This window comes from Phanerochaete carnosa (assembly GCF_000300595.1).
Source record: "Phanerochaete carnosa HHB-10118-sp unplaced genomic scaffold PHACAscaffold_3, whole genome shotgun sequence".
Classification (NCBI taxonomy): Eukaryota; Fungi; Basidiomycota; class Agaricomycetes; order Polyporales; family Phanerochaetaceae; genus Phanerochaete; species Phanerochaete carnosa.
This window is the reverse complement of record NW_006767630.1, coordinates 3,403,852-3,427,970: the sequence shown is the minus strand read 5'-3', so window position 1 is coordinate 3,427,970 and position 24,119 is coordinate 3,403,852. Positions and strand designations below refer to the sequence as shown.

At 54.2% G+C, this 24,119-nt stretch overlaps 7 protein-coding genes across 7 annotated transcripts; 5 read left to right on the top strand and 2 right to left on the bottom strand.

The window, feature by feature from the left end:
• The first annotated feature begins 489 nt into the window (after positions 1-489).
• PHACADRAFT_252943 (uncharacterized protein) lies at positions 490-2,873 on the top strand. The gene is made up of 4 exons (XM_007393776.1): positions 490-608; positions 657-1,795; positions 1,844-2,528; positions 2,587-2,873. Exons 1-4 carry the CDS (start codon positions 546-548, stop codon positions 2,635-2,637), a joined length of 1,938 nt encoding a protein of 645 aa, XP_007393838.1. The 5' UTR covers positions 490-545; the 3' UTR covers positions 2,638-2,873.
• Positions 2,874-2,875: 2 nt separating this feature from the next.
• PHACADRAFT_53580 (uncharacterized protein) lies at positions 2,876-3,655 on the bottom strand (the record flags this gene model as incomplete). The annotated part of the gene is made up of 3 exons (XM_007392702.1): positions 2,876-3,199; positions 3,254-3,440; positions 3,519-3,655. Coding segments are annotated over 3 exons (648 nt in total), but the record flags the coding sequence as incomplete, so codon positions are not given.
• A 278-nt stretch (positions 3,656-3,933) lies between these two features.
• Positions 3,934-4,914, top strand: PHACADRAFT_140527 (uncharacterized protein; the record flags this gene model as incomplete). The annotated part of the gene is made up of 2 exons (XM_007393775.1): positions 3,934-4,107; positions 4,163-4,914. 2 exons carry the CDS (start codon positions 3,934-3,936, stop codon positions 4,424-4,426), a joined length of 438 nt encoding a protein of 145 aa, XP_007393837.1. The 3' UTR covers positions 4,427-4,914.
• Positions 4,915-5,011: 97 nt separating this feature from the next.
• PHACADRAFT_252937 (uncharacterized protein) lies at positions 5,012-7,347 on the top strand. Its single transcript, XM_007393774.1, has 8 exons — positions 5,012-5,235; positions 5,295-5,307; positions 5,369-5,531; positions 5,582-5,937; positions 5,986-6,089; positions 6,955-6,985; positions 7,038-7,210; positions 7,262-7,347. The coding sequence occupies exons 1-7, from the start codon at positions 5,105-5,107 to the stop codon at positions 7,188-7,190; spliced, it is 951 nt and encodes a 316-aa protein (XP_007393836.1). The 5' UTR covers positions 5,012-5,104; the 3' UTR covers positions 7,191-7,210; positions 7,262-7,347.
• Positions 7,348-12,296: 4,949 nt separating this feature from the next.
• On the top strand, positions 12,297-17,378 carry PHACADRAFT_252935 (uncharacterized protein). Its single transcript, XM_007393773.1, has 7 exons — positions 12,297-13,544; positions 13,601-13,735; positions 13,795-14,206; positions 14,256-15,322; positions 15,380-16,397; positions 16,448-16,802; positions 16,855-17,378. The coding sequence occupies exons 1-7, from the start codon at positions 12,303-12,305 to the stop codon at positions 17,063-17,065; spliced, it is 4,440 nt and encodes a 1,479-aa protein (XP_007393835.1). The 5' UTR covers positions 12,297-12,302; the 3' UTR covers positions 17,066-17,378.
• A 560-nt stretch (positions 17,379-17,938) lies between these two features.
• PHACADRAFT_53577 (uncharacterized protein) lies at positions 17,939-19,092 on the top strand (the record flags this gene model as incomplete). The annotated part of the gene is made up of 5 exons (XM_007392701.1): positions 17,939-18,076; positions 18,177-18,476; positions 18,533-18,706; positions 18,766-18,878; positions 18,930-19,092. Coding segments are annotated over 5 exons (888 nt in total), but the record flags the coding sequence as incomplete, so codon positions are not given.
• A 56-nt stretch (positions 19,093-19,148) lies between these two features.
• PHACADRAFT_140518 (glycoside hydrolase family 37 protein) lies at positions 19,149-22,791 on the bottom strand. The gene is made up of 7 exons (XM_007393772.1): positions 22,285-22,791; positions 21,971-22,231; positions 21,442-21,912; positions 20,464-21,386; positions 20,298-20,405; positions 19,996-20,240; positions 19,149-19,940 (listed from the first exon to the last, which is right to left on the bottom strand). Exons 1-7 carry the CDS (start codon positions 22,414-22,416, stop codon positions 19,735-19,737), a joined length of 2,346 nt encoding a protein of 781 aa, XP_007393834.1. The 5' UTR covers positions 22,417-22,791; the 3' UTR covers positions 19,149-19,734.
• Positions 22,792-24,119: the final 1,328 nt, after the last annotated feature.

Sequence of the window (24,119 nt, the reverse complement as noted above, 5' to 3'; positions counted from 1 at the left end):
AATTGAACCCAGAGAGCCCGTTGTTGCCCTGAGGTGTATCGTAAGCTCAGCGCACTGCGTCCTGGAGCATTGCAAAGAATGAACGTACAATATAATATATGTAAAAGGCCCACAGCTCAGTACGTGTGGTTACCCACTGAACCCGACGGGCAATGGGTTTGCTTTCGAACGTGGGCTCAGTGAGCTGGGGTTGCTCGACCTCGGCCTCGATGCTCTCCTTGTCCTTTTCTGCGTCTGACATGACTGTCGCTCGCAAACTGCACTCTGGTGGAGCCCTCTCAATACTCCCATGCGCGGTCCGGTCATTATTTGATCTTTTCTCGGCGCTGGCTGAAATGAGGGTGCTTCGATTTTTCAATCATTAGAGATTCCCTGCAAGGCAGGCGTCCGAGACGGAGCCTGGAGACATCTGATGGCGCTGATCCCGCTGCCGCATCCAGCAATGCATCGGAGACTGGGAGTCTGGGACTCACGAGATCATCCGTCCCGCAACTTGACCGCACCTCCAACGTTTTGCGTAGTGTCGTGCCCAACGACGTGCTCGGATGCTTCGCGCTGCGAAACTGATTGGTTCAGGCCGGGGTGCGGTGAGGGTGTCTGTCCGTCGGGTAAGTCGCCAGCATACATAATTGTGAGTGCAACTCACCTTGTGAAAGCGGCTTGCGACGGAGGCCTCACCGACACTGGTCCCGAAGAAGAGGCACCCCGTTCGCCGATTCGTACTCTACACCGCAGGCGCGACGGCAACGTTCTATGTTAGCAGCACGTTCGTCTCCTTTGCCATCCCGCAATACCACGATTTCTTCATCGAGAATGTCCCCCTCGGTGCTTCGTTCCTCCAGTACGCAGAAGACCATGAGTGGGATACTCTCTCCGTCGAGAAGGTCGTCGACTCAGCTTCGAAGAGCGTTGCGTACGTGCAGAGCTTCTTTACCACTGAAGAGGCAAACAAGGTCGTCGAACGCACGAAGGGTGCCCTCGAGCGGACCAAGGAAGCGTCCAGGGACCGGATGCAGTCTGTTAAGCAGTCCGTCAAGACCTCCGTCAGCAAAGCTTCCGATGAAGTCAAAAAAGATGCTGCTATAGCTAAGCATCAAGCGACTCAGTTCTCGGAGGGCGTTGAGGACCTCGTACGACGCGCCGAGGATGCGCTCGCCGGAAGGGCTCCCGTCCCGAAGCCTGACGCGCCGACCACGCCTTCGCAGCCAGAGGCTGCCACCCCCACTATTGACAAGAAGGGGAAAGGCGTGTATGATGTTCCACTTCCTATTGGCTTCGAGCCGCCTCCGGGCTACGCGAAGCCCGCACAGCCTAAGCCTGCACCCACGGAGAAGGCTGCACCAACCAAGGGGGACGTCACCCCGTCACCACCTGCCCATAAACCTCTTCCTCTGGTTGCCCCGGCTGTCCGCGAATTTGCCGCATCTGAACCGGTCATTGCCCAGCTCGCGACTGTCATCGACGACCTTGCGTCTTATGTGAACACCAATCCCACTGCTGCTGAGAAGGCACGCGACGTCCTTGACACTGCCAAGATCGACCTCACACAGCTCGCGTCGCGCATCGAGCAGGTCAAAGAGGAGGAGCGCCGCGTTCTGGAGGCGAAGCTCGACGAGCAGACGCGTGAGTACACGCTCAAGCTGCTTGAGATGGAGATGGAGGCGCAAGACAGACTTGACAGCCAGGAGGAGGGTTTCCGTAAGTTCTTCGACGAGGAGAAGAACAAGTTTGTTCAGGCGTACCGCGAGAAACTCAACCGCGAGCTGCAGACCCAGAGCGAGATCATCAACGAGCGGTACGTGGTTGTACATATCTCACTTAGATGGTACTGACATTGCCACAGCCTGAAGGAGGAGGTAATAGCACAAGGCATCGAACTGCAGCGACGCTGGATTCGCGAGATCAAGATGCGCGTCGAGCAGGAGCGCGGCGGCCGTCTCGCCAAGCTCGACGAGCTTTCCACCAACTTGAAGCGCCTCGAACGCATTGCTCTCGATAACTCTTCCTATCTTGACGAGAACCTACGCGTGCACGCACTCTGGTCTGCTATTCGCGCCCTCGGCCACGCAGTCGATGCTCCCGTCCGCAAGCCTTTCCGCGACGAGCTCCGTGTACTTAGGCACATTGCCGCTGCGCGGGAAGACCCCGTTGTTGTCGCCGCACTTGACACTCTGGACGCAACAGACACCCCCGACATTGGCGTCGAGCCGCTCGGTGACCTCACGATCTGGTTTACGACTTCGGTCGCGCCTAAGGTTGCCGCTGTCGCGCTCGTGCCGGACCAGAATGCGGGCGTGCTCTCACACCTCGCATCGCACTTCCTGTCGTCTTTCACCTTCAAGCGCCAAGGTCTGGTTCCTGGAGGTGACGTCCTCAGCGTAATTGCGCGTGCGGAGTACTACCTGAATGAGAAGGATCTGGACGGCGCGGCGCGCGAGCTCAATCAGCTGAAGGGCATCGCCAAGATCCTGCTCTCTGACTGGTTGAATGCCGCTCGGAGACGCTTGGAGGTCCTTCAGGCTCTTCAGGTGAGCTTGTCGTCATGAGACACGCACCAATGCAGCGGCTTACGATCTATTTGTCTAGGCTGTGGAAACACAGGCCACTCTGGCCTCTCTGCTAGTCGCTCAAGATTAGACACGCTCATTTGTTACCCAAAATTTCAGTGGACAGCGTTAGATGCTAGAGTTTGTCTTCGGTCAGGGAAGCCATTAATATTCCGGCAATCATGGAAATTGTGCGTGCATGGCATCAGTTTACTTGTGTAAGCTTATATAGCAGCCATTTGCGATATGCGGGCAAATGTGGCTGTGGAAGGTCAAGGGACCCACTGCTGTACAGCGCGAAGCATCTGGTCCTTCGCTGCAGGATCCGCCCAGAAGTGATTTGCCCCTTCGATTCTTGACGTCTGCAAGCGTGCCTTGCCGTCGCCCTCGTTCTCGTGTCGCAAGCTCTCTATCCATGCGTCGTAGCTCTCTACAGAGGTAAACTCGTCCTGGTCACCGTAGATGATGAACACATTCGCACGTGGGTCCTGGACGAGCGTGTTCAGCGCGGTAGTGTAATGCTTCCCCCGGAATGCCGTGAGCCAAGCCCGTGGACCTAGCGGATACGACAGCAGGATGTGCGTAACTGTGGTGGTGATAGCTTCGGGCAATAGAGGGAAGAGCGACGCTATCAGTGAGCCGTGCGAGTAGCCCTGGCGCTGCCTGTGAGTCGATCACACGACGACATCGCAAGACTCAGGACGTACTGCTACAACGACGGAAGTAACGCTGGGCAACTGAGCTGTAGCCCACTGTACAAGCTCTTCGAGGTCCTTTGCCTCTTGTGTGCCAGTAAACGAAGGCCAGCCAGAGGACTTCCCGACGCCCCGAGAATTATACCGCAGTACGCAATATCCATTACTTAGTAGTGGGCCCTTCAGTGCATGTAGGACTCTGTGTATGCAGTGGGTGAATCCGGCGCAGGTGCATGAGAGAGCGGGGCTTCAGTGCAGTATGCCAAGAATGACGCACGGGTCGTCCATTCGTCCGCCAAGCCAGGACCATGGATGGAGGCACACTGCAAGCTTCGAGATAGAGGACGGCGAGTAGTTCGGTGGGAGGCTGAAGGAGACCTCGAGTTTTAGCCCCGAGGGAAGATGGATCTGTTCGTGCGAGAAAGCCTGTAGAGTAGACATATTGTGAAGATAGCATTCAAGACCACTGCGGTCTCAGGGAATGCGCAGCGCGTCCAAAAGAGTATAGATATTGTGTCTCAGGCTAGGGTCAGAATGCAGGTGGTAGTGGTAGTGGTAGTGGTAGTGGTGGTCGCAATGAGAGTATCGACGCGCGCTCTGGAGCCGAACGCGTCTCATTTCACCTTTCACCGCAACACCATTTATATGCTCAGTCAACAGATGCAACACCCCTCTCGCTTGTAGCCTCTATTATGATCATCCCAGTCAACGTCAATATCGCTGGATCTTCCTCGACACCTCTTCCACCACAATTCGCACAGTACGGGACGGACGAAGTGGTCCTTGTCGAGCTGCAAGGGGAGTTGGACGTCGAGGGTGACACAGGAGGTCAATTCGTGGGGAAACTAACGATAGACAACGACACTGTGAGTTATAACGCGTCCTCGTTAAACCACCAATTTTCGACGCGTCGACACGTAGAAAAAATCGACACTACTCATTGGCCACCACCTGCTCGAGGGGAAACTCGTGAACTTGAACAAACCTCTGGCGGTCATGCACAGACAGCCAAGACCTGAAGACGCGGACCAAGACATAGATGCGGATTCACAGCCCAGGCACGAGCCGAGCGTGCCTCCACAGTGGGATATCATTGCGGTGGTAAAGCGGAAGATGGTCTTTGCAAAAAGGCCCATGCCAATGGTTGGGAAGTCTTCAATGACAGAACCCCCCATGAAGAGTTGAACGTTGTCTGCAACCTTCATCTTACACGCCATGACGAGAGCGAAACTCGTATTGTACCAGTACGACGTACCTGTAATCCATCCGACCCTTCTCAATGCACCACTCTTGTATCGCACACAGAAGTCAGATTTTGGTGACAGCAGCATATATTGAGAACGTGCGGAAGAGTAGCGAGGTATGTAGTTCACCACCTGTGTCAGATTCTCTCCTTTCAGCCCGCTCCAGCCTATTCATGAGTATCAGCCGAAGCGACACCTCTAGACCGCAGATAGACCAGTCAAAGCGGAGAGAACCCAAGCACGAGCAGAAGAACAAACGAAAGCACAAAAGCCAACGCTAACGTTGCTCTAGGAGACTGGAACGCGGACAAGGAGACGGAAGAGCGACCCACGAGCCCGAACTTTTGTGTCTCCACGGATTTGTTCAAAGATTTTCGAGAGCGAGCGCGCGCGAATTTAAGGAGGATAAGACGCCCATTACGTAAGCCGTCTCTGTTTCCGCTTTCAGGCGCTTCCAGGGCTGCGTCATGAGATTCACGCGCATGTCAGACGCCGACGGTTCCGAACTCCAAGTAGCCGGACAACGCCCACGACGACGAGTAACAACGACTTTGCGTCTTACTTGACTCCTCGAATACCGATCAGAGCAGGTACCTCGTGAAGACTGGAATCTGAAGACATGTCGCAGAAGAACGACTCGCTGACGTTGACTCGCGTCGAAGACCTCACGCTTGGCGTAGCCGCGTTCGTGCCGGACGTGCCTGCGCTGAACCGTCTGGTGGCTTGTGTCGGCAGTGCTGGTGGAAAAGAGTTCAGTGAAACAATCGTCTCTACTCCTCCAGAGTCACTCATTCTGTCACCGCATGCAGCAAGTTCCTTGCGGTACGTACTTCATGCTCCTGTTCACACCGGCCCGAGACTCACTGGACGAGATGTCGCGTAGCTCGTGCAGTATACTCTGAAACTTGTTGCTCAGTTTCTTGCATGGCGTGCGCAGGTGCAGCACCGGGCGGGTAGGAGGCTGGCGCCTACCAGTGATGCTGCTCCTGCATTGACCAAGTTTGCGGGCATCATCTCTGACGCGCGTATGGTCCATAACATCACTAGTCAGTTACTATACTTGTTCATTCTTTTGCATCCTGACTGACTTTTACAGGTATGTTTGGAATGTGGCGGTGGCTGAAGGCCATTGAATCTCAGCCGTACAAGACGAGGCGGCTGCGAACCATCGAGCGGCTTCAGGGCTGGTCAATCCTCCTCTACTTTCCTCTCGAGCACATCTGCTATCTCATTGGCCACGGAGTCCTGCCAGCACAATGGTCGATAGGCCGTCCCGCCGCCTCTCAGCTTACCAATGAGAAGATCCAGTCAGGGACTGTCAAGGTCGATGTCGGCAAGCTCACTCGGATCTCGATGGGCCTGTGGGGCCTATATACCGTTCTCCAGCTGCTGCACTATCGAGAGGACCTCAAGGAGCTTGTTGAGACTGGAGTGAGTCTTAGTAAAACGAAGGTCAGGCTTGCGGTGATTTTCCATCTTCCATCGCTCATCCCTCCTCAGGCGGACGCTACAAAGCAGAAACTGTCCGAGCTCAAACGCAAGCGGACCCTCATAATGGGAGAGACTATTGCTCAGCTTTGCAATCTCCCACTCGCCATTCACTGGTGCGTCTCTTTCTTGATAGCGGCCGATGCACACGGTCTCTGCATGTGTTCATCGTCTCTGCATCGCGTACTCTCTCCGAAATGTTGCCGTAACATGCATTCCCTATCTGACGTGCACGAAACATGTTACCAAGCCGCTGGAGCTGCAAGATACCCTCGTTTCTCTCGCTTTGACTTGGGCTGTGCGCGATGTTCTATAGAGAAGTTCTATAGTCTCCCGCGGCTCACCGTTATCTCCACAATGGGCACTTGACCCGTGCAACGCTCTACTATATAGGGTGTTTGCCTTTGGCTGTGTCTCCAAAGGCGCGCACGGCCGGCATGAACAGGGCATAGTGTGGATGTCGTGCAGATGGTGTCAGCATGGTGCGCTGCGCTCTCCATATCGTGGAGTTGGCAAGTTCCACATATTGTGGAGGCGGTGCGAGATCCGCCGCTAATTTTGCGTAACCTGCACTTCTTCCCCTTCCAGTGATCGATAGGACGCGGATCGGCTCAAGACACGTACATGTGACGGCAGCCTAGTCAGCATGGAAGAACGCCATGAAACCTTGTACGACGTGGGTGTGAGGGCTGTGTAACGAGACATCCATTGTCCTGCGGTTCATTGGCCTTGCTGCATGGTCTGGGGCCTGCAGGAAGAGAGCTTGTGCGGAGATCGATTGCTTCTCCGGCTTGCGATATTTTCGAACTGTACAGGACTTCGAGGTCGTGGTCATTACCGCGGCCCCGTGCGCTTCTCTGGCTCGCTGCGAGTTGTCCTCATACCTTCCTCGCCTTGTAGCTCCTTGGTCCTTTCGTATTCTTCACTGGCTCCGTGAAAATAATCTATGTACCTACGCTGACCTCCTTTTACTACCAACAGGGGCACTGGAAGCACTCTAATCAAGAGCGAAGTAAGCAAGTTTTTTTTAACCCTGCGTCCAAGGCTCACGTGTCGTCTTTCAGCTTGTCGTCAATCTTTTGAACCTGACTGCCAATTTGGCAAGCTTCAGGTCGTTATGGATAACCAACGGCCCACCTCCTGATACCGAGGACGCTGTAACGGATCCAGATATTCTTGCGCCTGTGGGGCTGGATGCTGGTCTGGATGAGATATGAGATCTGATATCTACGCTTAGGTGCGTGTTCAGTGTCATGTCGTATTGTTGACACCGCTTAATCATGCGTAGGCTCGTATTTCTGAGGACATCGTTATGAATGGTCTACCATACGCTTGTTATGCTGCGTTGGTGAATGGATCTAATCACTGGCAATGGCATGAGATACCTGGATTTCTTTCTTTCAAGATTGGATATCCACCTTTAACTTCGGTACGTAATCATGAACCACAGACGCCCCTTCTGTCGTGGTATAAGCCTTTAGCTTCATCTTGTGGTGGATGCAGAAAGTTGACTTCAACTCTCGTCGTGCTCGCGGTTGACCAGCGTCTCCGGCAGTCATCCACTCGGCAATTGCCTGACATGTGCTTGGAATCTCGCAACCCCGCCATCCCTCACCCGCCGTCTCGCCGAGTCCCCGCTGCTAATCGCAGTTCGTCGCAGACATCGATCCTGAGCTGGGGCTGCGTTAGGAAGGATCCACGTGCGGCGATGCAAGGGGGCGACGGCTTCTTCTCAGTCATGCTGTTCAGCCTCGCGTGCTGGCCGGTGGACCCACAGTTCTAGGTTATCAACCTGCGTTGATCTGCAGGCGGTGGTCATAGAGCGGCTGTTGTCTCTCCAAGCTCCTGGCCCGTCGGAGTGCCGTGCACCACGGACGAGTACATAATCGAGTCGCACTTCTATGCTCTTGCGCGACTCTAAATGCACGAGAGGACAAGGTTGGAATTGGAGGTCGCGGGTGTGGGCCGTGTGCCCGCGGCGGCCTGCGAACGGTCCGCCATCATGCATAATCTCACGAATACTACGCTTTCCAAATTCGGAAGAGTGGCGGGAGGCGTGGCAGTGCGTAGGAAATGAGGTGGGGCAAATTTCACCTCGAAATCTTTTTTCTCTCTGTTGTGTTTCGTTTCATCCACGCTGCCCGCTGCAATCTTCTGGATGAACAGGCAGGTCGTAGATACGAAAAGACACGTCAACCTGCATCAACTTTCTTTGCGCCGCTCCATACGAGAAAGAACACAGCATCGGAGCTCGTGTCGGGCCTGCGCTGTCCCGCTTGCTGGGCACGGCCCGGTCGAGAACGACGACCGCTGTTTCTGAGCATGCTCGCGACGTTCGGAAGTCAAGACCATGCGCACATCTCACAGCTTCATCGGGCATTCTTTTGTCTGGCGTCTCGAATGAGACGATAGCACGGTTCACCCTCAGCCCAGGTGGCGCAAACGGTTTCAAAAAAACGGGAGGGCAGTGCACGTACATGTGTTCCAGGTCCTAATGACAACTGACCGCTAGGGCGCGGTGGCCAGCAGAGATTCCATCCGGAAGCGGCGCAGACTGGCGTGCCAACGTGCCAACGTTCAGGGGCCCTGTTCGCCGTGCCCTACTGTTCTCGAAGAGCAGCTGGCAGTGCAGAAGCTGGTAGCACGCAGAGCGGATAGTACGTCTAGAAGAGCGGCGTTCGGCCAAAATAAGAATGTGAGAATGGCACGGATTTAGTTCGTGGAAAGTGCTTTTAGAATAGCTGCGTGCGATGTACCGCGAGAGTAGTTGCGTACGCTTGCAGTGGCTCACGTATACCATTAGTCTTGTGTGCTATTGCTGTGTGCAACGAGAGCCAAGAAGTTGTGCAAGTTTAGTGCACCAAAACTTATATTTTAATAACAGTACATCGTGCCTTTTCTCTCGGCGCCAGCTGACAGGGCTGTCAGGCGGGTCAATACACGCCTTTTCGACGTTGATCAAGGTTCTAGTCTGAGGCGATGTGCCGAGATGTGGAGTGTAGCTATCACGGTCTTCGTCTGACGATTCACAGTGCCCATGAAATGGGAGAAACGTGCCGCGGTCCAGTATGGCTGGCTCCGTTTCTGCGAAGCGCATGAGGTCCCTATATGCACGTTCTCGAAGGCTAGAAGGGCTGTGTACGCGGACATGTATTGGCGGTGCGGGTCACCCGGGGAGATAAGCGGTGTCTGCAGGCGGGAATAGATTAGCCATGAACAATGGATCGTGCACGAACCCCCTAACCTTGATATTTCATTCGTATGAAAATGCGTGTATTTGGTCTTCAAATGTAGCTTTGCAAATCGAGAATGATACAGCCTCTTGCGTAGCTAATTGGAGATTAAAATGTTCCCAGGTATCCCGCTCGACAAACTCTAGAAGGTTGATAAGGTCAGCAGACGGTGTCTGACAGACAGCGAAGTACGCGGAGGTGCTTCAGTCATCTGTAAAGAGACCTGACTTAAATCAGAATCAGTAGCATAGCCATCGGAGTGACCGAGGACGAGGAACTGTATACTCGCGAATGTTTGCTGTAGAATGACGTCCGACTTTACGTACCGAAAGTGCAACATCATTGCCCTCAGTGGTGTGTTGATATTCGTGTCTGGCTTGAGCACCGGTATAGCGTATCCTTTGGTATGACGTGCTTGATAGATTATCTACGACAAGTAGTGCACGCCAGTTACCCTCGGTTTTATGAAATGCCTTGCCACGCTGGGATTTCTTGAGGCAGCTGACTATTCTGAAAAGGAAACGTGAAACAAAGTAGCTAGTTGATGTGCTGTACGACGATGTCTAGCTAGCCGTACTCGTGAATTTGACAGCAAGAAGGAAGGAAACGGCCTTTCGATACACGTACGCGCGCAACTGGCAGGTGTTATAGAAAACGGCGGGTCCTCGGCTGAATCAGTAAAGGATAGTGCCTTTGCATCTAGCCCGACGTCGCGTACCCTGATATGCGTGCACGTCGGAGCACAGGCTTCAAGGCACGTCGAGTCATCGTTGGAAAGCGCACGACCGCAATATGACCAAGACGCCGAGCGCTGCCGAGCAAGCGACGCGCAGCCAAGATGGAAAGGCGTCGGGCCGTCCTCGATGCGAAAATGCTTCATGCGAGAAGTATTACGGTAGGGGGGCAGTGCGCCACAGCGGCTTCCGCGCCAATACGTTGGCGCTGCTAGAAGCACCCATAGCGGCTTGTCAGGCGTCCACCACACGAATGTACCCTGAGTCTCGGGGCCAGTTATGCGTGCGTTTCATGGGGGCTGTACTCCAGCGGAAACATATGACCGACGTTGTAGCTGGGCTTGGCCCGCTCGTCGCCTCGCCTTGGCGCGCGTGTCGCACTCAGGGGAGTGAAAAGTCGAGACTTGCGTCATCTACCAGGAAGACAGCGTCGTACGATCGCCCAGCAGGTACAAGAGGCGTAATCCATGTCCGAGGCCGAAGTTATTTCGTTATTGCAAAGTGAGAGCGTGCATGGTCCGCTCCAGATCGAGACGAATGCGGTGCGATAGGATAGGGTCATAGTTGTGTGCAGTAACCAGTGCAACACACCCCTCCCTCTTTTGTCGATTCTGCCTCCGCGAGCGTGACAAATGCAGACTGCGGCCCGACCCACAGGCTGAACACGCTTGATCGTTCTCACTGCGGATGCATTGATTAGCGGTTAGCTTCGGATTAAATATTCGAGTTACAACAAGTGTCGTCGTACGGACGGCGCGGACTGGCTTGAGCTGGGTTGACCTCGCAAGAGGCTGGAGCGAACTCGGTGAGATCGGGTCGGCAGTTGCCGTGCTCGGATATGCGCTTCCCCATTTGGGAAGGCGTCGTGGTTGGAGCGCACCATTGACGATCTGGCGCACGATGCTCGCAAGATCTTGAGACTATGCAGTTGATGCATTGATTTGTCCTAGTAACGATAAAACCATCGATTCAGTAGGTTCAATCAGGATTCGCATCATCGCAAAGCCGAACCGAAAGCATATCGTGGCTGTAGTACAAGTAATGCAACGACCCTTGACTAGGACACACGTTTCCATGGACCCTTGCTGGCTGATGATCCTGTTTGCAGCGTGGCTCAAAAGTCCTTCGATTGGCGACAGGTTGACACAGAGATTACTGGGTTTAAAACTATACCTTACGTCCAGGACCAGAGCTGAGCTTTACCAAAGTAGTCGACGCAGACCAAGATTCTTGCGAGATAGCGAAGACGAAGCGCGCCGCAGATCGCTGCGTGGCAAGAGATGCCTAGGAGCAGAAGGGATGGACATGAGTCGTAGTCACTGGCCATAGTTGACTACAGAGAGAAGCAGCTTGGGGAGCATCATTCTGAGATTAGTATCACTGGATCCAAGTACGCCCGTCGTTCGATCATTCAGTGACGTATGATCTTGTCGATGTTGAGTACTGCCCGTACGATGTATATGTATCTGCCTTCCATTAGCTCTCACGAGTCACGAGAATGGATATCCATGGAAAATGCCGCAGTCATATTTCCTGGAAAGAATCAGCGTGGACAGGCGTACCTCGTTTAGTTACCGGCTCTGCATGTGCATTCGGCTTGGCCTCGGCAGAGGTCGGAGATATTATCGGAGTGAGATCCTTTGTGCAGCGGCAGAAATCCATTGTCAACGCGAGTAGACAACATCTAGCACAAGGTCGGTGTAGAGAGTGATGTGTTTGTCTGAGATGCACCTGCGCAACCAGAGGTACTGCTTAGGACGACGTCTTGGTACTGATCATCAGGCATTCCCAAGAGCCTGAGCCTAATACTACACACCTCAGTAGGGTGTGTCCAAGGCTACGATAGGTGCACGAGCCTGTCCGAGGACAGACGGGAACAAAGTACACGCGAAGACGGGGCTAAGCACGCCACAGAGGCACAGTACTTAGGCTTTAACCGCACAAACAACGCTTTGAATGTCGCAGAAAGGGTCTGAAGGAAGAAAAGTCCGAAGAATGCCTACAAAGACAGATACGAGTCGCCGTCGTGGGAAACAGTGTACATCGCCTAGGCCACAGGTTGCACACCACCGCAGAAGCCCTTTGGCTGAATCCAGAGCACTGCTGAGGCGTGTATTAATCCTCTGGGACTTGTATATAGTTAGGGGAGAATGTGGATGCACGCACTGCTACCTGCGGGCGCAAGTGAGGATACCAAGAGATTGGAGCGCGGAAGCGCTCGTTTGGTTATGGCGGTGCATCGCTTCGATTTCGAACTCTCAGTTCTTGGCCAGCTTCCCCATGCCGTTCCGCCTTTAAGGCCCTTTACGATCTTTACTTTTTCTTCTTCCCTTCGCCATTCTGTCCTCTCTTGCCCATAATAATGTCTACCAATAATTCCGCAGACAACCTCAACCAACTTGGTGACAGCGAGCTTGGGATTCCCTCTATCCAAGTTACCACCGACTTATCTACTCCACGGCTTACTCTGGCGTCGCCGCCAGACGTTGGGAGCTCGTTCTCAGACTCTTACTCTCCCCTGGGGAGTCCGCCATACGAATCTCGCTCGCGCTCTCCCTCAGAGCAGGGGTTGCTCTCGCCCGTCCCTATCCTGCGCTCAGGACGACCGTCGTTGGACGTGCCGTCATCACCGACGGGTTCCAGCTGGGGTTCTGACGGCTCGACGCATGTGCCGCCGTCACCGACGCTTTCGACTGCCTCGTCTGTCCATTTCGCCAACCAAACCACCCTGGCGCTGCGAGACAACAATCCGTCTGAGCGCTCAGGACTTTCTTCCTTACATCTTCTCTCCGTAAACGGTCACGGGCATGGCCATGCTCGCAAGAACAGTAATGCCAGCACGCTCGACGGGAGTACGGAGGGCACAGAGCCCGACTCGCACTCCATCGGCATGGCCACCCTGGTCCCGACGCTCTCGCCGACGCCCTCCCAAACGTCCAGCGTCGGCGGTACGACCGTGCACGAGCACGAGCGCTCGTCATCCCACTTGCATTTCCAGGTGCCGGAAAGGAAAGACAAGGGGGAGGAACACGACGAAGCCGAGACCGAGACGGAGCGCCCTGTGCTCGACCTTACGCAGGACGAGGGTATCGATCCAACGCCCTTTGCGTTCAAACCATATCAGCTAGCGTCCTTGGTTGACCCGAAAAACCTTTCAGCTCTTACCCAGATGGGCGGTACAGACGGGTTGCTCAAGGGTCTAGGAACACACCCTAAACACGGGCTACCGATTCTTTCAGGATCCTCACATGTGGATATTGGGAAAGGGAAGAAGGTCGACGTACTGGGTGATGGGCGGCCAGGGACAGGGACACCGCCGCCGGGTGCGGGAGATGGGGCGTCGCAGCGTCACGACAGAATAGCGGGCGACGCGGAGACAGGGGCGGTGCCGGGGATCATGGTTATCGGCGATGACGGCGAGGCGGAGGAAGCGAAGATGGAGGGCTTGGAACCCCGGTCTGAGATGGGACATATCGATGCACACTGCGCGAGTCGCGCGACCCTGGAGGACCGTCATCGCGTGTTCGGCGAAAACGTGCTGCCGTCGCGAAAAACGAAGTCGCTGCTCCAGCTAATGTGGCTGGCGCTCAAAGACAAGGTTTTGGTGCGTAACCTGTTTTTCATTTCATGTATGCGCTCTAACTCACGTCCCGCGTGCAGGTCTTGCTATCCATAGCAGCGATCGTCTCGCTGGCGCTAGGTTTTTTCCAGGATTTCGGCACACCGCGGCCGGCCGACGAACCACCCGTGGACTGGGTAGAAGGCGTGGCCATCATTATAGCCATCTTCATTGTTGTAAGCATATATGCAGTGATCGGTACTGAGTCGAGTCCTTCAACTCGGCGTATTTTTAGGTCATGGTCGGTTCGCTCAACGACTGGCAGAAGGAACGCCAATTTCAGGTGTTGAACGAGAAGAAGGAAGAACGCGGCGTCAAGGTCATCCGTGGTGGCGTCGAACGAGTCATTGATATTCATGATGTCGTCGTTGGCGACGTCGCCTTGGTTGAGCCCGGTGAGATCGTCCCGTGCGATGGTGTCTTCCTTTCGGGCCACAACGTCCGATGCGACGAGTCGGGTGCGACTGGTGAATCTGACGCTATCCGTAAGCTCAGTTACGAAGAATGTGTCAGAGCACACGAGAAAGGCGATGCGTCTGCACACGCGGATTGCTTCATGGTTTCTGGCAGCAAAGTCCTGGAAGGGTACGGCAGCTATGTTGTCATCACCGTCGGCACGAAGAGCTTCAACGGTCGAATCATGATGGGTAAGTATCCCCGTAGTTTACGGTATGTACATGCTCATATATGTTGTAGCGCTTCGCGGCGACACGGAGAACACCCCTCTGCAGCTCAAGTTGAACGACCTCGCTGAGCTCATTGCGAAGCTCGGATCTGCAGCCGGCCTCTTACTCTTCACGGCCCTCATGATCCGCTTTTTCGTGCAGCTCGGGACTAACAACCCCCAGCGGACTTCGAACCAGAAGGGCATAGCTTTCGTCCAAATCTTGATTATCTCTGTCACTCTTATCGTCGTCGCGGTGCCTGAAGGCCTCCCTCTGGCCGTCACGCTCGCGCTAGCCTTCGCGACAAAGCGCATGACCAAGGAAAAACTTCTGGTTCGCGTCTTGGGCTCGTGCGAGACGATGGCAAATGCCTCTGTCGTATGCACCGACAAGACCGGTACGCTCACGCAGAACGAGATGACTATAGTCGCCGGTTCGCTCGGCATCCACTGTAAATTTGTCCACCAGCTCGAGCAGAACAAGTCGCGGACGAACGCGGGTGAGGAAGCTGGTGTAAGGCCCTCGGACTACGCACGGCGCAAACATGCGGAGGACTTCAGCATTGACCAGACGGAGCTTAACCACGTTCTGAGCGACTCACTGAAAGAGTTGCTGAACGCCTCCATTGCGATCAACTCTACTGCCTTTGAAGATGAGCATCCCGACACCGGCGCGATGGTCTTCGTCGGCTCGAAGACTGAGACGGCGCTACTCAATTTCGCGAAGGAGAACGGGTGGGCAGACTACAAGAAGACACGCGAAGAGGCAGCCATCGAGCAGATGATCCCGTTCTCGAGCGAACGCAAAGCGATGGGCGTCGTCGTCAGACTGCACGGCGGACGCTACCGCCTGTTTCTCAAGGGCGCATCGGAAATCCTCACAAGGATGTGTACGCGGCATATTGTCGTCGCCAACCCGAACGGCACGCCGCAGCTTCACGACGACATCGAGACCCGCGAGATTGACGAGCTTGCCAACGAAAACATCCAGCGGACAATTATCTTCTACGCCAACCAGACACTCCGTACGATCGCTATATGCTACCGCGACTTCGAGTCTTGGCCGCCGAAAGGCGTGCATGTTCAGCTCAAGGATGAGGTGACGTGGTTCGCTTGAGACGAACCTAACTGCGCTGATGTCTATCGCCGCTTACAGGTTCCGTATGACATTTTGGCCCAGGACCTGACGCTCATCGGCATCGTTGGTATCGAGGACCCGCTTCGTCCCGGCGTACGCGATGCCGTTGCGATGTGTCAGAAAGCAGGCGTTGCCGTCAAGATGTGTACTGGCGACAACGTGCTCACGGCTCGTTCCATCGCTTTGCAATGCGGTATCTACACTGCTGGCGGTATCATCATGGAAGGCCCGGTGTTCCGTCAACTCAACGACCCGGACATGCTGGAACTCGTACCCCGTCTTCAGGTTCTTGCTCGTTCGTCTCCGGAAGACAAGAAGCTGCTCGTCGAAAAGCTTAAGGAGCTGGGCGAAATTGTTGGTGTTACCGGCGACGGAACAAACGATGGCCCCGCGCTGAAGACTGCTGACGTCGGTTTCTCCATGGGTATCGCTGGTACGGAAGTCGCGAAGGAGGCGTCCGACATCATTCTCATGGACGACAATTTCTCGTCGATCGTCAAAGCCATCATGTGGGGACGTTGTGTGAACGACGCGGTGCGCAAGTTCCTGCAGTTCCAGGTCTCTACGAACATCACGGCCGTTATCATAACTTTCGTCTCTGCTGTCGCGTCGTCAGAGGAAGAGTCGGTTCTCTCGGCTGTCCAGCTGCTCTGGATTAATATCATCATGGATACTTTCGCTGCGCTAGCCCTCGCGACAGACCCAGCTTCGGAGGCCTCTCTGGACCGCAAGCCGGACAAGAAGACGACGCCACTGTTCACTGTGGACATGTACAAGCAAATTCTGGGCCAATCTGCATATCAGACTATCATCACTTTAATATTTCACTTCCTTGGTGCCAGAATCCTTGGCTTCCACCCGACATCGGATTCCACCTTGCAGAACAAGTACGACAAGACTGTGCAGACACTTGTCTTCAATATTTTCGTCTTCGCGCAGATCTTCAACTCGATCAACTCCCGTCGCCTCGATAACAAGCTCAACATCTTCCAGGGTGTTCTGAGAAACTACTATTTCATTGGGATCACGTTGCTTGGTACGTGAGGCGCGAGACTCACGTTCACCATCCGCTGACCTTCCCCACAGAGATCGGTGTCCAAATCCTCATTGTCTTCGTGGGTGGTGCCGCTTTCCAGGTTACCCCCGTCGGTGGTCGCGAGTGGGGAATCTCCCTCGCTCTCGGCGTCGTTTCTATCCCCCTCGGGGCTTTGCTCCGTGCGATCCCTAATGGTCCCGTCGAACGTCTCTTTATCAAGCTGCGGCTGCTGCCTCGGCCTGAGCTCCTGCCGACATCACACGATGTTGAATGGAACCAAGCGATCGACCTCGTCCGCGATAATCTGAGCACCTTCTCGCACGTACGCGGGGCTCGCATGCGGGCATCATCCTACGTTGACAGAAGTCGCAAGGCTCGTACGCAGCCGCAGCAACAGGTCGCTATGTAAGTATTTGTCTGCGTCATGTTAATATCTCGATCTAACTGTAATCGACAGGTCGTCGCTTATGATGATGGTACCGACACTGGTCGCTTCATCTATCGGTGCGGGCTGGCACCCACAATCCCCCCAGGGGCTCGATGATCCCGCCCATTTCGACCCTTCGAAGTCTTCCGCCGCGCTGTGGGAAAACAAGATACAAATACATCCAGACACGAAACCCGACGACCCTGCATTCAAGAAATGGGGTCACTTGAAACAACAATGACGAAGCTTGTCTCCATCTTTCTCTCACCTGTCCCTCTCTTAGTCTCACCCAGTCTCACTCATCCTGGATGCACTCTCTTCCCCATTTACCCCACTGCTTTACATCTGCAATACCCTTCTGTTTCACATATCGTACTCCTGTCGCATCCAGCCTTCTCTCTATCTACTCTCTTTGTGAAGCGTACAGTCAACACAATGTAGTATCAGCTGTACGCGCATGTTCAGATCTTACTCTCCACATCCTATCCTCTCGAGTGCAGCTGGCCGCATAGACATATCAAGTCGAATATAATAAGAATCGTTTCTCAATAATCATGACAACTGTCTTTGGCTTGTGTTGGGTACTCATACGGTGTGATTTTGCCTTCGGAAATGGGGGATGACCTCGCCACTTGAATAAGATTGTGGCGTAAAGCACAAGATCCTTGTTATCAAGCTCTTTCCAGACGTAGTAAAACCACGATAAACCCGCTGGATAACGTTGTCCCGCAGCGTCATCCGCGGCATATCCGGATCCGCTTTGGACTCGTACACCATCCTGCTTGCTATCTGGCTACCACCTCTATGACCCATGCTACCAGCAACTCTGCTTTGTATACTCTCATCCGCACTCAGTTGGCTGAATCGCGAGACTCCAGCAGAATCCACTTCAGATACGGCGGGTTTGCGCTTTGAGCTGCGGCACGTTCATGCAGTATCACCAGAGGCTCGTGTCGTGTGGAGCGATATACGGCACCAAGACCCCTTGCTTGACGGAGAAGACCCTGCCTATCGAGCTCGGACGAGGAGGCTGAAGGCAGCAAAGCCGAGCTCGCCTGAAGCGTTCCGCCGCGCCCGGGCAATGTCCAGGTTCTCAAGACAAACTATGCTGTTGGACTGGGACGAGGATGAAATTGAAGGGCCTGATGTTGAGAGCCGGAAGACGTTACTTAATCTCGCGAAGATGACAAATAATGCGTATCTTGAGCCTGGAGAAGCGGAGTGGTACGACCTCGGAGGTGATTGGAACGTCGTGAGTGTCTTGTCATCCCTGTCCAAGTTTTCCAGCAGATTTTGTCCCAGGCTGCGCGAGACGTTTGAGGACATGCTTGCTAACCTTCGTCTACCTATAGTCTTATCCCGTTGGTTGGGAGCCTGATCAAGACGGCTTCCGGGGCCATGTCTTTGCGACGGCAGACAACTCGACGATCGTGCTTTCTATCAAGGGCACTTCTTCCGGCTTCATCGGCGGGGGTGGGCCTACGTCCAAGAAGGACAAGTTCAACGACAACCTGCTGTTTAGCTGCTGCTGCGCGCGCATTGACTGGACGTGGACCACCGTGTGTGACTGCTATCGAGGAGGCTGGAAGTGCGACCAGGATTGTCTGGAGCAGGCGTTGGTGGACGAGAGTCTATTTTATTCTGTTGGGACTGTAAGTGCTTCTCAGATCTTTCCACACACATGCAGTTCACGTGGTATTATACACAGAATTTATACTATAACCTTACATATATGTACCCGGAGTCAAACATCTGGATAATCGGACACTCGCTCGGCGGCGCCCTCGCTAGCTTACTTGGGGTGACGTTTGGCGTACCAGTTGTAAGCTTTGAGACACCGGGGGAGAAGATGGCTGCCGGCAGGCTGCATTTGCCGTCGCCGGTATGTACCCACCGTCTACCCGCTTTAACCTCCGTCGATATCTCATTACTATACGTCAGCCATCTACACAGCACATTACACACATATACCATACTGCAGATCCGATAGCGATGGGCACCTGTAATGGCATCCTGTCATCCTGCGCGCTCGCAGGTTACGCAATGGAGAGCCAGTGAGTATGCTCATGTCTCAACGCACACCATGTCCGCTCATGGTTACACAGATGTCATCTCGGAGAGTCCATCGTCTACGACACAGTCACAGAGCTCTCCTGGGCGGTCGACGTCCGGATGCATCTCATCGTAAACGTAATTGAGAACATCCTCAACATAACTTGGGCGCCTGCGCACGCCGAGGGGCGTGAAGTGCCCGCAGCGAGGGAAGAAGTCGACTGTGTGGTGAGCATGAGCTTCACGGCAGCCGCGTGTGACGAAAGTTCACCTGAACTTACGGCAATGTGCAGGAATGTTACAGTTGGGAATTTGGCAACTTCCCACAGAAGATACGCGCCGCAAACACGAGTCAAATACACGATAACAGTAGGTGCCCGTAGCACATGCGTGTATTCTCATTGCCCGTTAAATGCACTGTAGTTCCGAATAATAATCACCGCTGCATATCCGTGCACTGCCCCACATTAGATGAACTATTCCCATGTAATCATCATTAGTGGAAGATGTAATTTGTTGTTACATGTGAGAAGTATGGAGCCGTTTTGTACTACCACTTACAGTTTGAAGAGGGAAACGTGGCGGGAAAGAGAACAATCTATGTGATACGTGGAAGGGTTTCTATACTGCGAACGTCCTCAGGAATGTCCTTTGAGATACTTTGACCGACGGGAGTGACAAGTGCAAAAGAAAGACAAGACGGGGAAGAGAAGATAGACGCTTGATAAGTAGAAAGCGCTTCGGGAAGCCTGGGGCCCAACGGAATTACATGGGGCGTAGCGAAAGGACGAATGTGTATGTCTGATCGTTTGGGGATTCGGAACCCCAGTCGCACAGAGTAGGAGTCTTGGGACGGGATTAGTACGAGGGTGAGATCGGCTCGTGCGCGGGCGGGTCGCTGAGGTAGAGCGTGTCCATTGCAAGGTTAAGCGGGTCCGTGTTGAACGTCGTCTGCTGTGGCTGTAGCATCGCAGTGTTGCCGAAGAAAACCTCAGGGCTCGTGCACGCGGCGACGGCACGGCGCATACCAGTTGAGAGGTAGGAGAGGCCGACCTGGTACGCAGCTAGGGGAAGAAGCCGATCAGTCCAGATCTTGCAAGAAAGGGATTAGAGACATACCGTTCATCCAACCAAAGCCTTCGCGAGGGACCATCTTGAAGTCGATACCCTGGTTGCCGTACTCGGCGTCGACAAGGTGTGATAGCTTGACTGCGTCGAACTTCTCGGGGACGACGCCGTTGAAGTCGACGAACGCAGTGGTCATCATGTACATCCACCGGTACGCGAGTCGTTGCGCCTCCTCGAGGTAACCGTACCGCTCAAGGCCAACCCAGGTCATGATCTGGTGAGGAGGCCATGCGTATCTGGCGAAGGGCACTCAGTACAGGGGTAGGTGCAGAAGTGCATATATGAACACTTACGGGTAGTCCCATTGACGGTTAGGACGGTCGAGCGAAATCTTACCCCTTGACTCCTCCGTTCCTGAGGCAAGACCACCAAGAACCTCGAATTTCTTCAGCGAGTTCGACCTGCGAAACAAAGGGTGAGCAACCTCTCAGTACCCAGAAGCAATAAAGCTAGACGCACAAGAGCTTCCACGCCTGCTCCTCGCTTGCACAACCGGCCCAGAGAGCCCAGAAAGCGGTCACACTCTCGTACAAGCTCTGCTTCTCCTGGACGGTGTCGTAGTCGAAGTAGAGGCTCTTGCTTTCGTTCCAGCAGTACTTGTCAATGATGCTCCTCCGCCACTCCGCACGCTCGAACCACTCCGCGCTCGTCTGCGGCCGGGAGCGTGACTGCTTGCGATGCGGGTTCGCGTAAGTCTCGGGTGTGACAGGCCAAGGCGCGAGGTCGAAGTCTTCGTCGAGCTCGAGCTCGTCGTCAAAGACCTCGCGGATGGCAGTGCCGATATCGACTTCGTACTTGTACAGTAGCGTCTGGAGGTCGATCGTGCCCAGGTTCGCACATCGCTTCTCGAAGCGGTACGTCGTGTCGTGGCCCGACTCGCGCACGGCACGGTCATGCAGAAAGTACTCGTCGAGCCCGGGCTCTTTGATGATCCCGTCGTTGTACTTCTCGCTGAACTCGTTTATCGATAGCCCGTGTTTGTGTGCGTACGGCTCAAGGATGTGCGTGAAGTGCGTCGCCTCGGTCTCAGGAGGGATGCCGATGCCGTCGGGGCGATATCTCGACAGGCCGGTCTTCGGGTCCATGCGAGGTTCAGCAACCCAGATGGTGTGGTAATCCTTGATCGCCGCCCGAATAGCACGCTTCAGCCATGAACGGTTGGCCTCGACATCAGAGCGGTCGAGTTGGTTGTAAATTTGCAAGGCCATGTCCGTGAGGAACGGTGGCTGGGTACGACAGAGATAGTAGCTGCGGCTGCCGTTCAGGACCTTGCCGTAATGCTTGATCTCGAAGATGAAGTGGTCAACCATGCCCTTCGCCATGTTTACTTGACCGTCGATAAGGAGACCTAGGGAGATGAAGTAGGAATCCCAGTTATACAGCTATAGGCGCCTGTAGTCAGACGGGCAGCCACTACGATGGACACAGAATACGAACCTCATTGAACCGAGCACCGGGAACGATGAAAGGAACACCTTTCAGGGTCTTTCCTCCCTTGGGATCATCGACCTCGTTCATCGCAAGAGCCAAGATACCAGGCTTGTCGTTCAAACTCTTCACGAAGTTTGGATCGTCGCACTTCGGCGGCAACATTTTCACGTCGAGATTCAGATGAGGCTTCTCTCTCGCTACCTTCCTGTAGTACTCAGCCATGCCTGGCTCGCCGTGCGGGACATAGATGCGCGGGTTGATGCGTCCAGTACGGTTCTTTGGGTCTGCGCAGATAATCTCAAGACCGTCACCGTCAATGCGACGAGTAAGTGCATGCCAGAACGAATTTTTGATCATTCGCGAGAGACGATCGACAGGGTTCTCCGTCAGGCGAGCCTCGTCCAAGACGATACGCTTGCGGCCATGATCTCGAGCAAGAGCGAGTTCTTGCAGCAAATTGGACAGCATATACGTTCCCTAGATGTGATGTGCCGTTAAAGACGACCGAAGGTCGCGACTAGACAGCTGTACGCACTCGGATATCGAAGGTCTTGAAGCCGTTGCTCGTAGCGGTGCCCAACGGTATCAGCTTAGGGCCGGCGTCGGTGATACTGATTTGGAAGTCTCCATCAGTGTCCTCTTGCTCCAGAACGACACGTATGGTCTCCTCTACATCGATCAAGAACCGGCGGGGAGTAGTAGTGCTTTTCTCATCGTGAGACAGCCGCCTAGCTCGTCGATGCCACTCATCGCCAAACTGAGGGACTCTCTTGGGGTGATAACCGTGAGCAAAAGACTGTCACCTCAATTAGTCTAATTTTCACAACCGGTGAAGCAAGAGTCACTCACGGCGCTGTATGTTCGTCCGCGACTAAACTGCTCCTGGCCGCCATAGTATTCATCTGCTTCTGAATGCACCGGCCTCTGCTGCTCGTCGTCGATAAAGGTAACACCTGCTGGGTGGTTGAGTGATGGAGCCATGTCCGAATATTCAAGCTTGGTTTGTAATTCCTCGTGCAAGTGGTTGGGGTTCAGAGAAAGCAATAGTGCTCGCGCTTGACGCGACGCGAGCTGCGAGATCCTTCCGACGGGCGATTTTTCGCAGACTATCCGGATAAGTGGAAAAATAAGAGGCTTTGAGCGAGACCTGCGATACTAAAGAGAGTGGCTGAAGCTTGAGAGATAGAAATTTGAGTTAAAGGTGTACGCGGAGAGGCACCTCGGATATCTCTAGCGTTAAGAGTGACGATGAGTGACCGTGTTCGCCGGTTCGGCTCCGCTTGCCAAACAATTCAGCCGAACCAATCACCGTCGAGTCGATCCAAGCCCGAGTACGCTGAATTCACCTCAACCGCGACGGGGCCGACGAGGAGACGGAATAGCAGAACCCTACGACGCCTCTCGCATTTATATCCCCACTGCCGTATCACGCCCGCGCATTGCCAACCAAGATCCGACCCTTCAAAACGCCCGACTTCAGGGCAGCGCGCTGTTCGTCCACTGGCCTGTACATGTGCGTGGGTACGGCCGTTCTTCCCTCACTCCTGGCATGTCTCTTTCGTTCTTGACGCAAGGCACCAAATGAGAAAACAAGGGCGTGGTGGCAGTTGAAAACAAGCAGAGGCAGCGAAGACTGGCTGAAACATGACGCTTGAGAACCAACTGTCGATCAAGTGCATGATAGCTGCCTTGCTAGTTTACTCGCATCCAAATATTCTCTGACAAAAACACGGTACACTGTGTAGACGATAGATGCCCAGGTCGGTATAATCGTCCATAGGCAGAACAACCTCAGAGCCCGCGACTGCTTTGGAGTGGCGTCGGTCATCGTAGCCCCCGGGATGCGACACCGCAGGGAAGAATTGTAAAACTTCATTCTTGACGGTATTTCTCTCACCCATGCCACTTTCCCGTGCTAGTCGACGAACGTCGCAGACAATGACTCTCGCTTTTGACACAGGGAAGCTACAAGCTATTTGGGCAGACTCTCGAGTGTGCTTCCTGACCGGGACCCGTCGCCTGGCACATCGTACTACCAGTCTCTTTCCCTCTCGGACATCATCCGAGATTTTTGCGTCCCTGGCTTGTCCCCGGCCTGTCTCTCGTCATCTATCACCGGTGTCAGGCGTCATTTCTGAGTTCTAGCATGTTGTCTGTGTCGGCCTGATCTCGCGCGAGTACAGTAAGCGGAGGCTCGTACGACTCTGAACTGAGGCGCGAGAAGAAAAGATTGGAATCACCTTATGAAGATGTGAATGTCAAGTGCTGCATAGGTCTTGAGAAGTTTATGAGTCTAGCGTTAGAATCGTGGTATTTCGCCGTTCGAGAGGCAAATGTCAAAGGTACACGGCACTTCAGTTTCTCGTGATCTCTAACCGGGTCGACGACAAGTCTGGTTGCCACCAACCAAGAAGCTAACGGTCTCTCATCACAAGCAGTGACTGCCCAGTAGCGGAACGAACAGTATCGACCAGTTGTAACTGGTGCGTCAGGACGCCTCGACGACAGGAAACTTTGAACTATATTCTTGGAAGAGCGGCAGATCAACATTATGTATGTTATATGAGTACACCCGACGTGTGCCTCGCCTCCAAACGGGTGCCGTTGCAGCCGATGATCGAGTGAAAGAAGGATATTGATGGCTGGCAGGCGGGCAAAGATAAAGGGGAGACACCGGCAGACCG

Coding starts and splice junctions, on each gene's coding strand:
- PHACADRAFT_140518 (XM_007393772.1), bottom strand. CDS start 22,416: ATGGCTCCATCACTCAACCACCCAGCAGGTGTTACCTTTATCGACGAC. Junction 21,913..21,970: donor TCAAGACCTTCGATATCCGA/GTGCGTACAGCT, acceptor CATCACATCTAG/GGAACGTATATGCTGTCCAA. Junction 19,941..19,995: donor AGGCTTTGGTTGGATGAACG/GTATGTCTCTAA, acceptor TTCTTCCCCTAG/CTGCGTACCAGGTCGGCCTC.
- PHACADRAFT_252937 (XM_007393774.1), top strand. CDS start 5,105: ATGTCGCAGAAGAACGACTCGCTGACGTTGACTCGCGTCGAAGACCTC. Junction 5,532..5,581: donor TATGGTCCATAACATCACTA/GTCAGTTACTAT, acceptor TGACTTTTACAG/GTATGTTTGGAATGTGGCGG. Junction 6,986..7,037: donor GCACTCTAATCAAGAGCGAA/GTAAGCAAGTTT, acceptor GTCGTCTTTCAG/CTTGTCGTCAATCTTTTGAA.
- PHACADRAFT_252935 (XM_007393773.1), top strand. CDS start 12,303: ATGTCTACCAATAATTCCGCAGACAACCTCAACCAACTTGGTGACAGC. Junction 13,545..13,600: donor CGCTCAAAGACAAGGTTTTG/GTGCGTAACCTG, acceptor TCCCGCGTGCAG/GTCTTGCTATCCATAGCAGC. Junction 16,803..16,854: donor CCGCAGCAACAGGTCGCTAT/GTAAGTATTTGT, acceptor TGTAATCGACAG/GTCGTCGCTTATGATGATGG.
- PHACADRAFT_252943 (XM_007393776.1), top strand. CDS start 546: ATGCTTCGCGCTGCGAAACTGATTGGTTCAGGCCGGGGTGCGGTGAGG. Junction 609..656: donor TGAGGGTGTCTGTCCGTCGG/GTAAGTCGCCAG, acceptor ACCTTGTGAAAG/CGGCTTGCGACGGAGGCCTC. Junction 1,796..1,843: donor AGCGAGATCATCAACGAGCG/GTACGTGGTTGT, acceptor ACATTGCCACAG/CCTGAAGGAGGAGGTAATAG.